The 17035-nt window shown below is 45.2% G+C and overlaps 1 protein-coding gene across 1 annotated transcript in view; it reads left to right on the forward strand.

Annotated features, from left to right (window-relative positions):
* Positions 1-17035, forward strand: part of CFAP47 (cilia and flagella associated protein 47) — a 1083264-nt gene that overhangs the window by 1040848 nt on the left and 25381 nt on the right. The window contains 1 exon segment of the mRNA XM_030202357.1: positions 2863-3031. Within this exon segment, the coding sequence (XP_030058217.1) occupies positions 2863-3031 (169 nt within the window).

Consider the following 17035-nt stretch of genomic DNA (forward strand, 5'->3'; position numbering starts at 1 on the left):
GCGGCGGTGCCGGGCCCCCCTTGGAGGCCCGGGCCCGGGGAATTTTGTCCCCCCTGTCCCCCCCCTCTCAGCGGCCCTGCTCAGCGTTAATCGGAAGTTGGCGCGCGCTGGACGCTTACCGCCTGGTTAGCACGTGAGACCTTACTGCTAAGTCAAAATGGGCGCGCACTGGTTTTTATTTTGCCGCACGTCTATTTTCGGGCACATTTTAAAAAATCCCTTTTTTCCAGGTGCGCTCAGGAAATGAACCAGCGCGCGTTCAAAACACGCGCCTACACCAGCACAGGGCACCTTCGGGTGCGCCTTAGTAAAGTGGCCCCTGAGTGTGCTCTTATGTGGGTCATTCCCGTGCGCTACGGCCATTTTTACTGCTGGGGTAAAATGGTGAATTTTCTGAATTTTTGAAATGCCCCTTCCTATGGCAATGCTATCTATGCCGGTTGCAAAGATCAAATTATTAAAAAACTTCAAACTGCACAAAATACAGCAGCCAGACTCATATTTGGCAAAATGAAATATGAAAATGCCAGATTCTTACGAGAATAAATTACATTGGCTTCCACTAAGAGAACGCATTGCGTTCAAGGTTTGCACCCTGGTTCATAAGATCATAGACGGTGAAGCTCCAGGGTATATGTCAGATCTCATAGACCTACCAACCAGGAACTCTACTGGTTCATCATGTACGTTCCTGAATCTCCACTATCCCAACTGTAAAAGACTAAAATATAAATTAACATATGCATCCAGTTTCTCCTATATAAGCACGCAAATATGGAATGAATGGATCCGCAGGAATTGATCCTCAGGAGCATAACAGAGATTGGGTGGCAGAGCCGGTGCTGGGAGGCAGGGCTGGTGGTTGGGAGGTGGGGATAGTGCTGAGCAGACTTATACGGTCTGTGCCAGAGCCGGTGGTGGGAGGCAGGACTGGTGGTTGGGAGGCGGGACTAGTGCTGGGCAGACTTATACGGTCTGTGCCAGAACCAGTGGTGGGAGGCGAGGATAGTGCTGGGCAGACTTATACGGTCTGTGCCAGAACCAGTGGTGGGAGGCGGGGCTGGTAGATGGGAGGCGGGGCTAGTGCTGGGCAGACTTGTACAGCCCTGACAATGGCAGATGCAAATCAAGGTAAGGTATACACAAGTAGCACACGTGAAATTATCTTGTTGGGCAGACTGGATGGACTGTGCAGGTCTTTTTCTGCCGTCATCTAGTATGTTACTATGAATTACCAAAATCCATAAAAACAACCCACGACATAATTAATTTCCGTAAATTATTGAAAACCAATCTATTCAAGAAAGCATACCACAATAACCCATCCTAAGTGCCAGTTAACAAAATGTACACTGGATCTATACAAAACGTAACTCTTTATTTTCCTAATTGTCCATACTAATTTTATCAAAAGTTGAAGTTAAACATTCCTGTTTGTTCAAGCTAATTTATCACGAATGAAGTCTAATCCAATACCTTTCATTTCTTATTATAAAATCTTTCCTTATCTGAATACCTAACCCACTCTGTCTCCTGTACCTTAACTATGTAGTTCTCTTTTCCAGAACTGGTAATCACCATTACGGAACAATGTAAGCCACATTGAGCCTGCAAATAGGTGGGAAAATGTGGGATACAAATGCTACAAATAAATAAATAACCCCCTTTGAGTTGCGTATGAGACAATTTAGGTATTCAGTTATAGAATAGCACACTGGCAGATCCTAATTAGTGCCAATTAATATCAATAATTGATTATTAATGGCTCATTAATGAATTAGTTTGTGTGCAGGTCTGGGATCTGGACCCAAACTTGGATGAGCTTTATAGAATTCGGGGGTTAAAGCAGGCTAACTGCAGAAATGCAGCAAAGCCCCTTAACACAGCTCTGCTCTATCAGTTAACGCGGGGTAAACTAGGTGTTAAGTGCTTAACACGGTTTAGTTAAAGGGCCCTGAAGTCAATTATGAAGGGACATTTTGTCATCTCAAATGCTGATGTATTAGAATATCCTTGTGTTGATTATGTAAAACATCAGTTAATTTTGTGATATTAACTGAGTCGAGAAACTAATGGTTTTAGGGGTCTTTTTACTAAGCCTCGTAGGGTCAATTTTGAGTTACCACCCGGATACCACATGGCCCTTGCGGTAATTTTATTTTTGACACGCATCCGCTACACACGCCGGAAAATAGTTTTATTTTCTGGCGCGCAGGCGGTAATCAGGATTTTACGCACATAGACCATCACCGCCCAGTTACTGCGTGAGACCTTACCGCTATTCAATGGCTGGCGGTAATGTCTCAGACCCAAAATGGATGCGCACAGTTTTCATTTTGCCGCACGTCCATTTTCAGCAAAAATTTTAAAAAGGCATTTTTTTTTTACAGGTGTGCTGAAAAATGATTCTGCCTGCGCCCAAAACACACGTCTACACTTGCACAGCCCACTTTTCAGTGCACCTTAGTAAAAGGACCCCTTGGTGACCACCTCTGATATAGTCATAAAACACGGCCCATGTCAGTCGGTCTGTTTACCTTAGATAAGTGGTTTTGTAATACAAGAAAGAAAGAAACACTCTGCAAGGATTGAGATTATTGTTTTGGAAGTTGGCAATTGCTCCCGCATTCACACTAGTAGAAGCAATTTGGCGGTATATATGCAAATATGCCATCACATTTTCTAACTCTTTCTGCATACTCTAAGAGCTGCCATAAAATCTGAAAGGCTTTGTCATAAGCTTGAGAGTTGCATGCACAGCTCCAAGACAGTGGAGTTCTTACAATTCAAACTTAGATCTAAAAAAATATATTTTTTTTATAAAATCTTACATAATGTTTTGATTTCTACATCATTCTGTAGGTACCCAGAAATCTTCAATGCCTACTTCTTGCCAGGCAGTGATATGGAGTTTGCTGTATCACCTCAAGCAGGAGAACTTCTTCCACTGGGGACTTCTGGAACCATGATTACCGTTGGATTCAAGCCAATTATATATAGCAAAAAGCACAAAGCAACGCTAGTAATACAGGTGGGTTTTTGGCAAGCAAGCAATAAATACAGCATCATTTTGGTTTTAGATCTGAGAAGATTATTTTAGTTTTTATCCCCTGCTCGTTTGATTTCTACCTAAATCTCAATCCCAGATAGCAACACAGTGAATTTTCAATTGACCGTTATTTAACCCAGGAACCTTCACTGAAGCTAGTTATTTATTGATCTACACAAATGCATATTCCTGCACAGCGATTCCGGTCGCAGGCTCGGCTCGCAGTGATTCCCACACGCTGCCTGCCACTCAACAATCTCCTTGCAGCTACTAAGCACGAACCCGGAAGCCTCTCCTCTGCCGCATCTTGACTGGGCAGAAACCGGAAGTTGTGGTAGAGGAGAGGCTTCCGGGTTAGTGCTTAGTAGCTGCAAGGAGATTGTTGAGTGGCAGGCAGCATGTGGGAATCGCTGCGAGCCGAGCCTGCGACCGGAATCACTGCGAGCTACAGGAACACTGCTGCTGGGCAAGTCTGCAAAGAGGGTGAGGGAAGATGGGGTGAAAGTTGCTGCACGGGGGAAGGGATGATGGGGAAAAGATGTTTCACGGGGGAGGGAAGACGGGGGACAGCAGCTGCACAGGGGGGAGGGAAGATGGAAAGATGAGGCATGGTGGGTGGGGGAGATGCTGCACGGGGAAGAAGGGAGAGATGCAGCAAAGGGGTGGAGGGGTGAGGAAGGGAGAATTCGGTTGCATATGAGGTGGAGGGGAGGGAGACATGCTGCATAGAGAGGGGATAGGTGGTGAGAGGGGGAGAAGCATTGAACATAGGGGTGGAGAGGAGGGAGAAATGGTGGGCATAGGGGTGGAGGGAAGGGAGAAATGTTAGACATGATGGTAGAGGGGAGGAAGGTAGAGATGCTGTATGGGAAGGGAAGAGAGATGTTGGACCCAGAACACAAAGGAGAGGGAGAGAGAGAGAGATGGTGGACAGTGGGAATGAGAGGGGGAGATAGACATGGGGAATGAGAGGAGGGGAGAGGTACACAGTAGGTGGTGAGGGGGGGAAATGCTGGGTCATTGGGGAGAGGACAGGAATGAAGAGAGATGGGGCAGGAAACTATAAGGCTACCAGGGTGGGGTGGGGATCAGATGCTGGTTAGAAGGGTGGAGGGAGGCAGATGATGGGAATGGTGGAACCCTGTGGGAGAGGCCAAGAGGGGGAGGAGGAGGTGGCAAGGAAATGATTGAGAGATAGTGATCACAGAGAGTAGAAATATGGTAATGGGGAGTAGATTAAAGATAAAAGAGAAAGTAGAGATGGGGAGGAGTAAGTTGGGGTTTGGGAGATCTAGTGGGTGAAAGAAGAAGGTGGAAATTTGATAGGCAGTTGAAAAGTAAAAAGGAGGCGAAGAAGGGTGAGAGAGAGGCAAAAAAGAGCTAAAAAGGAATGATCAATATGTCAGAGGCAGGAATAGTGAGGGAACAGACAGGAGAGAGGAGAAAAGACAAATGGACTGCAGCCGCTTGAAGAAGAATTAGCAGAGAGGAAAGCAGAAAAGAGAAATTGGAACCAGCAAGTTGGGAAAATAAAATGTCCAGACAACAAAGGTAGAAACAAAGCATTTTATTTTGAATGTTTTAAATGGAATATGTTAGCTTTTGGAAATGTGCATAGGAAATGTCTTTGTATTGTGTTCTGTAGAAAAGGAAATGCATCTCTGTTTTAGGTCTCCAGTGTTGCAGTAATGCAGTAATGTTTAACTTCTTGGGGTTCCCTTTCAATTTTTGTCTAAATATTTTTATTTCTAATTTGTGAAGGGTCTTTTGGTGTGATAGTAATGGCAGGTAGGAAATTGGAGGGGAGGCAAGGAGGAGAGGGAATCGGGGAGTGGAGCTCTCCTTTATTTTCTGACCTGGGCACAAGCAGGTCTAACACCAGTCCTAACCCTTGCTGTATAGCTGGTGAGGATTCCCAGACATCCCCAGCTAAGGACCTCCTCCAAAGGCGGCCAAAACCCTTCTACCAAGCTCTGGCAATAGCATCCTTGAGCCATCGACAGCTAAGCATGTGTGGGGTGTTGGCATCACTGGCTTAGGGTCATTGCTGCTGCCTTCCAAGCTTGGTAAAAGAGAGTTCTGGCCACCTTCAGAGAAAGTCTTCAGCTGACTGAGCTTGAGGATCCTCATTAGCTAAAGTATTTATATTTTGAGGTGGAGGTAGGGCGGAGCAGAGAAAATTTTGTGCCCACCCACTTTGGGCTCAGGCCCACCCAAAACTGGCTGTCTGGCTACACCACTGTAGTGTACTCTATCCTGTAACAACCAACATTTTCCCTCATACCGCTCGTCTCCAGCATTGCCTCCTCTGAGAAGATCCATATTGTGACTGGTGGTGGCAGCTGTGGTGGTATTATTATTATTATTTATTGCATTTGTATCCCACATTATCCCACCTATTTGCAGGCTCAATGTGGCTTACATAGTTTTGTTATGACACTGTCATTCCAGAATATCAGATACAGTTAGTAGTGTGTAGAGGTTAAGTAGGGAAGAAAGAGGAAATGATTGGACGGGTGATAGTAGAAGTGGATTTTCATAACTGGTTGGGTTGGGAAAGTGAATTAGTGAAGCTCTTCGTTCTCGTTGTAGGCCTTGTTGAAGAAGTGTGTCTTCAGAGATTTGCGAAAGTTATTTGTTTCGACAATTGATTTCAGGTCTGTGGGTAAAGCATTCCATATTTGCGTGCTCGTGTAGAAGAAGGTAGTGGCATGCATCAGCTTGTATTTTAGTCCTTTACAGCTGGGGAAGTTCAAATTGAGAAATTTGTGGGATGTTCTTGTTGCGTTTCTGGGAGGTAGGTCCACTAAGTTCAGCATGTAGATTGGGGCGTCTGCGTGAATGATTTTGTGTACCATCGTGCAGATCTTAAACGCAATGCGTTCCTTGAGTGGGAGCCAGTGAAGTTTTTCTCTTAGGGGTTTTGCACTTTCATATTTAGTTTTTCCAAATATGAGTTTGGCGGCAGTATTCTGGGCTGTTTGGAGTTTTTTGATAGTCTGTTCTTTACAGCCAGCATACAGTGCGTTGCAGTAGTCCAGATGGCTTATTACCATTGACTGTACCAGGGTACGGAAGATGTATCTTGTGAAGAAAGGTTTTACTCTTTTGAGGTTCCACATGGTGTGGAACATCTTTTTCGTCATGTTCTTCACGTGGGTATCGAGAGTGAGATTTCGATCAATAGTAACTCCAAGAATTTTCAGGTTTTGTGAGACTGGAAGAGAGCAGTATGGTGTGATTATGGTAGAGAAGTTTTTTGTGTTATGTTGGGAGGTGAGTACAAGACATTGTGTTTTTTTCTGCGTTAAGTTTTAGTTGGAATGCATCCACCCAGGTGTGCATGATTTGGAGGTTTTGGTTGATGTCGTTGGTGATTTCATTTAGATCATGTTTGAACGGGATGTAGATTGTGACATCATCTGCATATATGTAAAGATTGAGGTTTTGATTTGCTAGCAGTTTGGCTAATGGTATCATCATTAGGTTGAATAAGGTTGGTGATAGGGGGGATCCTTGTGGTACTCCACATTCGGGTGTCCATGGGGGTGATCTGTCCGCATTCGTTGTTACTTGGTATGATCTTGTGGTTAGGAATCCTTTAAACCATTTGATTACTGTGCCTCCTCTCCTACTCTGAAGTATTCTAGTCTATGTAATAGTATTTCATGATTAACCATGTCAAAGGCACTGGACATGTCGAATTCTAGGACGAGTATGTTGTTACCAGTTGCGATTGCTTGTTTGAATGAGTTCATTGCGGCTACTAGAACAGTTTCTGTGCTGTGGTTTGTCCGAAATCCTGATTGAGATTCGTGCAGGATTGAGTGTTTATTTAGGTGTTCAGTGAGTTGTTTCGTCACTATGCCTTCCATGAGTTTGCTCATGAGTGGGATAGATGCTACTGGGCAGTAGTTGGTTAAGTCCACTGTGTTCTTCTTGGCATCTTTCGGTAGCGGAGTTAGTAGGATGTTTCCTTTATCCGTGGGAAAGAGCCCGTTTTGAAGCCTGTGATTTACGTGGTTCGTGAGGTCTGTTTTGAATTGTTTGGGTGCAGATCTTATTAGGCTGTTAGGGCATATGTCTAATTTGCATTGTGATTTGGCGTATTTTCCGAGCCAATGTGAGATTTCCTTTGATGAGAGCCTTCTTCCTTGTGACCGAGTGTCTCACATCATTTTTTATCGTGTGCTACTCTAGGTGGAAAAATCTAATTCCTTAAAAGTGATTATAGAGCTCTTCTGCTAAGCTACTACACATTAAAACCAGCCTGCACGATAAAGGTCTGCATAGTATATATTTGATAAACGGTACTTTCAGTTATCTTAAGCCAAGACGCTCTTTCATTTAAGACTTCATAAGGCAACAAGAACTATGAGCTGTCCCTTTAAAGCTCTCATTTTGTGCTGAGATACATCCTTGAATAATTTATGTTGGATTGTACTACTCACATTCAGTGCAATATAATAACAAATTAAACATCCATCCAATACTCTATAGCAATGGTGTCCCCAAACAAAATAGAGGGATTCCAAAAAATAATAACAACAATGAAAACAAAGTCACAGTTACTAGAAGTTAGTACTTATTTGAAGCTCAAATGTTAGATAGCAAAAAAAAAAAAAAAACTCTCCAACCGCTGGGTGAACAGAGCTGCGTTTCAAAATCTTCTTCAGGACCCCGGCATCAAGAATAGTAGAAAGTAGACTGCAACTGGAGTCAAATGTCTTTCAAGATGGCGAAGAGGACAAAGGGAAACGTTCTCTCTATTTTGTTTGGGGACACCATTGCTATTAAGTATTGGATAGATGTTTAATTTGTTAACGTTTCCATCCTATGTGTTTTTGTTTTGTTCCATAATGGCTGTAAAATGAGTGTTAGGCGCACCCTAAGCCCCACCGTAATCCCACCTTCAAAATGCCCCAACATTCCCCCTTGTGATTTAGATGCACTGTAGACGAAATGCATAGATAAACGTTTGCAAAACAGGTTTCAAAAATACCGATTTGTACATTTTGAGAAGAAATCCATCCAAATAGTGCTTTATGACACTTTTTGGACTTTTTTCTCTTTTGAAAATGAGCCCCACAAAGTTTCATAGGCTACTGTATAATTTTGTAAATCTAAGTACTTTGAAAATATGCCTCCAAATCACCTTTTCTTGTAGATTTGGGAGCTCTTTCTGAAACCAAACATCATTTTATGGCTTTCCATGAACGCTCATATACATCATTTATTTTCTTATAATTTGTAAATATCTACCAACAATGAGAGTCGCTCTCTATTAAATAAGCACTTCCAAGCCACAAAATTTGTAAAACAATACAGAGCTGGATAAGCGCTGAATATTTGACCAATATTGAATGACAAAAGTACTTATTTGACGACTTGAAATATTGAGATAAGTAGTTTTCTCATTAATTGTTGGACAGATGTTCAGCACTTATAAGAGAAGGTGACTTGGAGGGGCATTTTCGAAAGGGACGTCCATGTTTTGATATGGACGTCCTCGCAAAACATCCCCATCCAGGGGCGGGGAACCCTATATTTTCGAAACAAGATGGACATCCATCTTTTGTTTCGAAAATACCGTCAGTGATTTCCAAATCCTTAAATTTGGTCGACCCTAGATTTGGTTGTTTTGATTTTTAGCCATAATGGAAACCAAGGACATCCATCTCAGAAACAACCAAATGCAAGCCATTTGGTCATGGGATGAGCCAGCATTTGTAGTGCACTAATCCCCCTGACATGCCAGGACACCAACCGGGCACCCTAGGGAGCACTGCAGTGGACTTCAGAAATTGCTCTCAGGTACATAGCTCCCTTACCTTGTGTGCTGAGCCCCCCAACCCCTCCCCCTAAACCCCACTACCATAGCCCTTATGGATGAAGGGGGCACCTAGATGTGGGTACAGTGGGTTTGTGGTGGGTTTTGGAGGGCTCCCTGTTTCCTCCAGAAACGTAACAGGTAGGGGAGGTATGGGCCCGGGTCCTCCTGCCTGAAGTGCACTGCAGTACCCACTAAAACTGCTCCAGGGACCTGCATACTGCTGTGATGGACCTGAGGCTGGCATAGAGGCTGGCACAAAATATTTTTAAAGATATTTTTTGAGGGTGGGAGGGGGTTAGTGACCACTGGGGGAGTAAAGGGAGGCCATCCACGATTCTCTCCGGTGGTCATCTGGTCATTTCAGGCACCTTTTTGTGCCTTGGTCGTTAGAAAAATAGGACCAGGTAAAGTCGCCCAAGTGTTCATCAGGGATGTCCTTGTTTCTTTCGATTATGGGTCAAGGACGTTGAAGTGTTAGGCACGCCCAAGTCCCGCCTTCACTACGCCTCCAACATGCCTCCAACACACCCCCTTGAACTTTGACCGTCCCTGCGACGGAAAGCAGTTGGGGACGTCCAAAATCGGCTTTCGATTACACCGATTTGTACAACCCTGGGGGAAGGACGTCCATCTTCCGATTTATGTCGAAAGATGGGTGTCCTTCTCTTTCGAAAATGAGCCCGTTGGTGTACTGAATAGTCACAAATGAAGCTTTGTTTTTCAGTCTCATCTTTCTTTAGCGATGCCCCTTTATGCAGGCATGTGTGAGGTGAATTACACTAGTATTTTTTAAAGAAAGGTAGATGCCTACTCTTCTTTAGAAAACAGCATTTATGTGGGCAAACCTGAACTTCCACAGAGTACAGGATGTTGGTCTTTCTAGAGCAACTGTTTTGGGATGTGTTGCCAAATGACATTGACAGCATTATTATGCTACTAAATTAGAAACTAATTAAGCAATATTGTTAGTAGAAAACAACACAATTAAAACAGTAAGGTAAGTTTTCAAAAATTTATGGAGGAAGATAATCATCTCTGTCATTAATCTTTTTGAAACATTGCAAATTGACTCATAAAACACGAGATACAGTGTCTTAGAAAAAAGGCAGTTAAATGCAAAACATTTTTTGAGCCCCCTTTTCATCTTATTTCCTCAAGAAAGAGATCGATTTACTTAAGTGTACTGCAGATTACTGTGTATTATTAATGTACATAAGTAAATAGGCCCTTTTTACTGCAATGTAAGCCATATTGAAATTGGCCATTATTACATGTTAATAATGCATGCTCTAACAGACCATTTTCGAGAATTTGCCTCTATTTTAGTACAACAAAGGTTGTTGTGTTGTATTCTATATATTTCTTTGAAGGACTAGACCAAGAGATGTTCCCATTTCTCAGTTAGCTTCAATCTCAGGTTTATTACTTTTGATTAACTGCCCAAAGAACAAACATCAGGATGGAGAAACAAAGAAGTAAATATCATAAAACTCACATCATCTGAAAAGAACGCCGACAATATGATAGGACAGAAACGGAGAAACATGACGACAAATAAGGGACAAATGGCCCATCCAGTCTGCCCATCTTCAGTAACCACTAAGTCCTCCTTTTCCTAAGGGATCCCACATGCCTGTCCCATGCTTCCTTGAATTCTGACACAGTCTTCGTCTCCACTACCTCCACCGGGAGGCCATTCCACGCATTCACCACCCTTTCCGTGAAGGAGTATTTTCTTAGATTCCTCCTAAGCGTATTTCCTCTTAACTTCTTCCTATGCCCTCTCATTCCAGGGCTTTCCTTCAGTTGAAAAAGGCTCACTTCCTGTACATTGATGCAACTGAGGTATTTAAATGTCTCTATCATGTCCCCTCTTTCCCAGCATATACATGTTGAGGTTCGTAAGTCTGGCCCCATATGTTTTATGACAGAGACCACTTACCAGTTTTGTAGTCACCCTCTGGACCAACTCCGTCCTGTTTATATCTTTCCTTAGGTGCGGTCTCCAGAATTGCACATAGTATTGTAAATGGGGCCTCACCAGAGACTTATACAAGGGCACTATCACCTCTTTTTTTTCCTGCTGGTCATCCCTTTCCTTATGCACCCAAGCATCCTTCTGGCTTTGAACATCACCTTTTCTACCTGTTTGGCCACCTTAAGTTCATCAGACACAATCACCCCCAAGACCCATTCTTCTTTTCTATATAGAAGCACTTCACCCCTGATATTGTACCGTGCCGTTAGATTTTTGTAACCCAAGTGAAAGGGTTACCACAACCCCCCACAGTGGACAATCAAACCTATAACCCTTGTATTCGGGTACCACAGCCCTAACCCCTTACATCAGTAGAGAAGTAAAGAGGTACTGCCTGCTTACCATGCCTCCAGACTCCGGCCCATAGTCCCACACCAACCGACCCAGCCAGACACGTGAAGGATGCAGTTCACATGGAGGGGCATAATCGGAAGGGGCGCCCAAGTTTTGCTGACGACATCCTCGCAAAACGTCCCAATGGAGGGGCGGGGAAACCCGTATTATCGAAACAAGATGGACGTCCATCTTTTGTTTCGATAATACGGTCGGGGATGCTCAAATCTTGAAATTTAGGTCGTCCTTAGAGATGGTCGTCCCTAGACTTGGTCGTTTCTGATTTTCGGCAATAATGGAAACCAAGGACGCCAAGTTCAGAAACGACCTTTGGTTGTGGGAGGAGCCAGCATTCGTAGTGCACTGGTTTTGGAGGGCTCACATTTACCACCACAAGTGTAACAGGTAGGGGGAATATGGGCCTGGGTCCGCCTGCCTGAAGTGCACTGCACCCACTAAAACTGCTCCAGGGACCTGCATACTGCTGTGATGGACCTGAGTATGACATTTGAGGCTGGCACAGAGGCTGGCACAAAAGATTTTGAAAGATATTTTTTGAGGGTGGGAGGGGGTTAGTGAACACTGGGGGAGAAAGGGGAGGTCATCCCCGATTCTCTCCGGTGGTCATCTGGTCAGTTTGGGCACCTTTTTGTGCCTTGGTCATAAGAAAAACAGGACCAGGTAAAGTCATCCAAGTGCTCGTCAGGACGCCCTTTTTTCCATTATGGGTCGAGGACGTCCATGTGTTAGGCATGCCCAAGTCCCTCCTTCACTACGCCTCCAACACGCCCCCATGAACTTTGGTCATCCCCGCGACGGAAAGCAGTTGGGGACGCCCAAAATCGGCTTTCGATTATACCGATTTGGGCGACCCTGTGAGAAGGACGCCCCTCTTCCGATTTGTGTGGAAAGATGGGCATCCTTCTTTTTCGAAAATGAGCCTGTTAGGGATCAACATTAAACGCTCCTCAGAAAAAAATTCGTTTTAAGCAACCTCTTAAAAGAAGGAAAGAGAATTCAGAATGCAGAGACATTGGAAGCTGATTCCAGAACAACAAATTCCTGCAAGTTGCCTGAGGGACTTGGCAAAAGGATGTCACCATCAGCAGGTGGTGTTGAGCAGATTGGAGACCTAGACAGAGGATATAGAATCAAATACTGTGACAGAAATTCCAGGATGCCTACTCTAAGAAGCTTGTGCATTAAGGGGCCTTTACTAAGCTGCGTACACACATCTTACATGCGTCAATTTGGAGTTACCGCCCAGCTACCACGTGGCCCAGGTGGTAATGTTATTTTTTACACGTGTCTGCTATGCGCGCTGGAAAATCATTTTTATTTTCCTGCATGCGGCAGAAACCGGGTGGCAATCATCATTCTACACGCATAGATGGTTACTGCATGAGACCTTACCACTAAGTCAATGGGTGGCAGTAAGGTCTCAGACCAAAAATAGATGTGTGCCAATTTTTATTTTGCCAAATGTCCATTCCATATCATCAAGCTGATCAATCCATAGACTGGTGGGTTGTGTCCATCTACCAGCAGGTGGAGATAGAGAGCAAACTTTTGCCTCCCTATATGTGGTCATGTGCTGCCGGAAACTCCTCAGTATGTTCTCTATCTCAGCAGGTGGTGGTCACACACAGCAGCAGCTCTGGCTAGGCCTCCAAGCCTAATCCTTAGGTTTTGTTGAGGCCTGGGGTTGAGGGCTCTTTTGAGCAAGTGCAAACCTGGTGGTGCCAGGTCCCTCCTTTTCTCCCCCCTCCCGCTGGCTCCGTTTAAAAAAAAAAAATAAAATTTTAAACGTCTTTAAAGGCGTTTAATTCGACGTTTCTTTAAACGTTCATTGCAGCTACTCACTGGGACACCAGTTCGTTACAGCTCGGAGCGGCAAGCAGGTAATTTTACCTTTTTATAGCGGGCAGGGGGTTCCCCGATTCTTCTCCTCGTGGCATATGGCGTCGGAGGGCGAGGGCGCAAAGGGTCGCTCCCCGGATCGCTGGAGCGCTTCTAGAGGGGATGCGGGGGTTTTACAACCTGATTCGCCCTTGATGGGTGACAGTTTAGTGACCGATGAATGTCCCGGTCGTTCCTCCGGCGTGGCGGTTTTTTCCCGCCATAAACGCCCATCCCCCGCTCCTCGCCTCCGCCATCTTGGCCGGCCACGCGGCTCGGACGGCTTCTTCGTGGGCCGCCCTTGAGGTTGGAGACATTAATGCCATGAACGCCCTTAATTTGGGCGACGGCACAAAGCGGCTAAAGTTAAGCGCCGTTCTTCCCGCGCGGCTCCTTCGCGGAGTTTCGCGCCGGACGCCATTTTGGATGCGCAGCATGTCTCTCCCCCGCTATTGCGAGCGCCGGTTGAGAGTGCGTCTAGGGCTGTTGCCCAGGCTGCGGAAGTGCATCAGGCTTTCCTCATGCAAAACGCTGCCCCTGCTCCCTCTTCTGATAAAGAGGTTGAGGTTCCCAGAGGTAAACGCCCTCGGGTTGATTTCCAGGCCTTGGAGGACTTTGTCTCCTCCGATGTAGATGAGGGCAGCGTGTCTGAGGTCTCCCAACGGTCCTTTGCGGATTCCTTGGAGGAGATAGATCCCCGCTCGGATGGAGCGGATGACCCCTCTGCAGCGCGGCTTTTTAGCCCAGAGGATTTGCCCAACCTGTTGTTACAGGCCATGGACACTTTGAAGATTTCCTCTCCGGAGGACGTCTCTCCCTCAGCCCCTGTTGGCTCTGCCATTATGCTGGGGACGAAGCGCCCGCCTAGATCCTTCCACGTGCATGATGCCATGCACACCTTAATTGCGGCTCAATGGGATGTCCCGGAAACGAGCCTTAAAGTGGCTAGGGCTATGTCCTGCCTCTATCCTTTGGCTGTGAGTGAACGTGAGGCCTATCTGTGGCCTACCGTGGATTCTTTAATCACTGCGGTGACTAAGAAAACGGCGTTGCCGGTGGAAGGTGGCACGGCCCTAAAGGACGCCCAAGACAGAAGATTGGAGGCGGCCTTAAGGTCGTCCTTTGAGGCAGCTGCTTTAAGTTTGCAGGCCTCAGTTTGCGGCTCCTATGTGGCCAGGGCGTGCCTGACTATGGTGCAGCGGGCTTCCCCCTCGGATCTTTATTCTGGTTGCATTTCAGGTTCAAGTTTAGTCTTCAGTTATTTCAGAAAGACTTCGTGTTCAAGTTCTTTCACTTGGATTCTTCAAGAGTTGAGACGAGTTTGTGTTACAGTGAGCTGCTGCATTCCTCTCCCCTCCGTTTTACGGGGCTGGATTGAGACATAAATTCTGCCGGCACTCCCTCCCGCTTCGTGCGGCTGTAGGGCAGCTTTGTACCCCTCCCGCTTCGGCGGTGTTAGGGTCAGTCAGCTCCTCCCGCGGTTGCGGTTGCAGGATAAGCCAGAGTGGGCAGAGTGTCCCTTCGTGGGTGTAATTCTCTAAGTGCTGAGTCCTGCGGATGGAGCTTTGATATCGACATACTGAGGAGTTTCCGGCAGCACATGACCACATATAGGGAGGCAAAAGTTTGCTCTCTATCTCCACCTGCTGGTAGATGGACACAACCCACCAGTCTATGGATTGATCAGCTATGATTAATGGAAAGAAAATTATCAGGTATGATTATACATAATTTTACCTTTTTGGCAAAAGTTTAAAAAAGGCCTTTTTAAAAGGCTCACTGAAAAATGGATCTGCGTGCCCCCAAAATTCGTGCCTACACTAGCGCATCCCATTTTTCAGCGCACCTTAAAGGACCCCTCAAAGTAATATCTTAAAAGAAATCTGAAAGGTGATTAGTAGCCAATGTTCCGCTTGTCAGAAAGGGGTCACATGATCGTATTTCTTCCCTCCTAAGAGTAAATTCACTGCGGTGTTCTGCATTAGCTTGAAATGCCTAAGTTCCCTTAGACAAACCCCTTTAAAAAGTGAATTGCAATAGTCCAAGTACGTTGAGTGCATGCAGACAAGCAGGGACAAGCAGTTAAACCAGAATGCACTAACACGTTATTTATTTCCCGCTCTGCATTTTAAGATAACATCTAAAAACCCACCCAACTATAGAACTATAAACCTTAGAGGAATCAACCCGCTACTTAAGGAAAAATAGTTAGCATACGTGGAGGGGCATTTTCAATATGATGTCTAAGTCCAACATTGGACGTTTTGCACAAACGTCCAAAATCTGAATAGGAAAGAAGGTCATTTTCGAAAAAGAAAAATGTCTATCTTTTTTTTTTTTTTTTAAATACTGTTTCGAAAAAGGTTTGGTGCTTTGGATGTTTTGTTTTTTGGTCCATTTTTGAAAAAAATAAATAAATAAGTGCAAAATGTAGAAAATCAAGCTATTGGGATATAGGAGGAGCCAGCATTTTGAGCAGACTGGTCCCCCAGACATCTCAGGAGAACAATGGGGCACCCTCGGGGGCACTTCTCTGCACTTCATAAAAATTTTCCCAGGTGCTCCCTTATCTGGTCCCCTGAGCCCTCCAAAACCCACCGTCCCCTCCCCCACTGTACACTACTACAATAGCCCTTATGGGTGAAGGGGGCACCTATATTTGGATACAGTAGGGTTTTGTTGACTTTGGGAGGGGGGGTCACAATTTCCACCATGAGTGTGACAGGTAGGGGGGTATAGGGACCTGAGTCCCCCACTCCATAGTGCACTGCACTGACCACTACACTACTCCAGGGACCTGAGGCTGCGCTAATAGACCTTGCTCTAACATCTGAGGCTGTCATAGAGGCTGGTAAGTCATATTTTTATTCACATATTTGGGGGATGAGAGGGGGTCAGCGACCACTGGGGGGGTATTTTGGGGTCATCCCTGATTTCCTCCAGTGGTCATCTGGTCATGTAGGGCACATTTTGTGCCTTATTCATTATAAAAACAGGTCTAGCGCAGAATGTCTTTTAGTGTTGTTTTATTCTATTACTAGGAAAACAGGCCCGTTTCAGGAGCAAATGATACGGGCGCTAGCAAGGTTTTCCTCCCCAACCCCCCCTTCTCCCTCCCTCCCTACTTACCGATCCCCTCGTCGCCCCCTTCTCCCTCCCTCCCTACCTACCTACGGACCCCTTCGTCGTTCTGACGGCATCGGCATTGCTCCACATTCCGCACTTCTTGGACGCACCGAACGCCATTGCTCCGCCCTCGACGTCATGACGTTTGACGCGAGGGCGGGGCCCCTAGCCTGTGCGATTTCGGTGGCTTCACCACCATAGTCTTACGAACCCGTTCTGGAAGGAAGTGACAGTGACGTCACTGTCCTCAGAACGTTGAGGGTGAGTTTTATTATATAGGATGGCTGAATAACATCTAAGTTTTAGGAATGCCCAAATCCCGCCCCCAACATGCTCCTTTGAGATTTGGACGCACTGCAGATGAACAGCATAGAAAAATGTCTGAATAATAGGTTTCAAAAATACAAAAAGAAGAATATCGCTTCTAAAATAACCACCCAAATAAACCAATAATAATGAAATGTGTGAGAGAGAGGACATTCAGTTAAAGAGATTGCCAACAACAGAAGCTTTGGCGCTGATGCTAAACTTGTTTCTGAATTGTTTGGCAGCGGTTTTTCAAGAATGAACTGCCCCTGAAGATGTATCAAAATGGAGTACTCTGTCGGGCAGCTCTTTTGTGCTTCAGGCACTCAAGATAAATGATTGGTATTTCTGAATGTATCTGATTTTACTAATTTGAATTTATTATATGGGACACGTGATTTTTGTTTCTCTGTTTCCTTTATGTCAGACTTGTTTTGGAACGAATGGACAT

Source organism: Microcaecilia unicolor, chromosome 4, assembly GCF_901765095.1.
Source record: "Microcaecilia unicolor chromosome 4, aMicUni1.1, whole genome shotgun sequence".
Classification (NCBI taxonomy): Eukaryota; Metazoa; Chordata; class Amphibia; order Gymnophiona; family Siphonopidae; genus Microcaecilia; species Microcaecilia unicolor.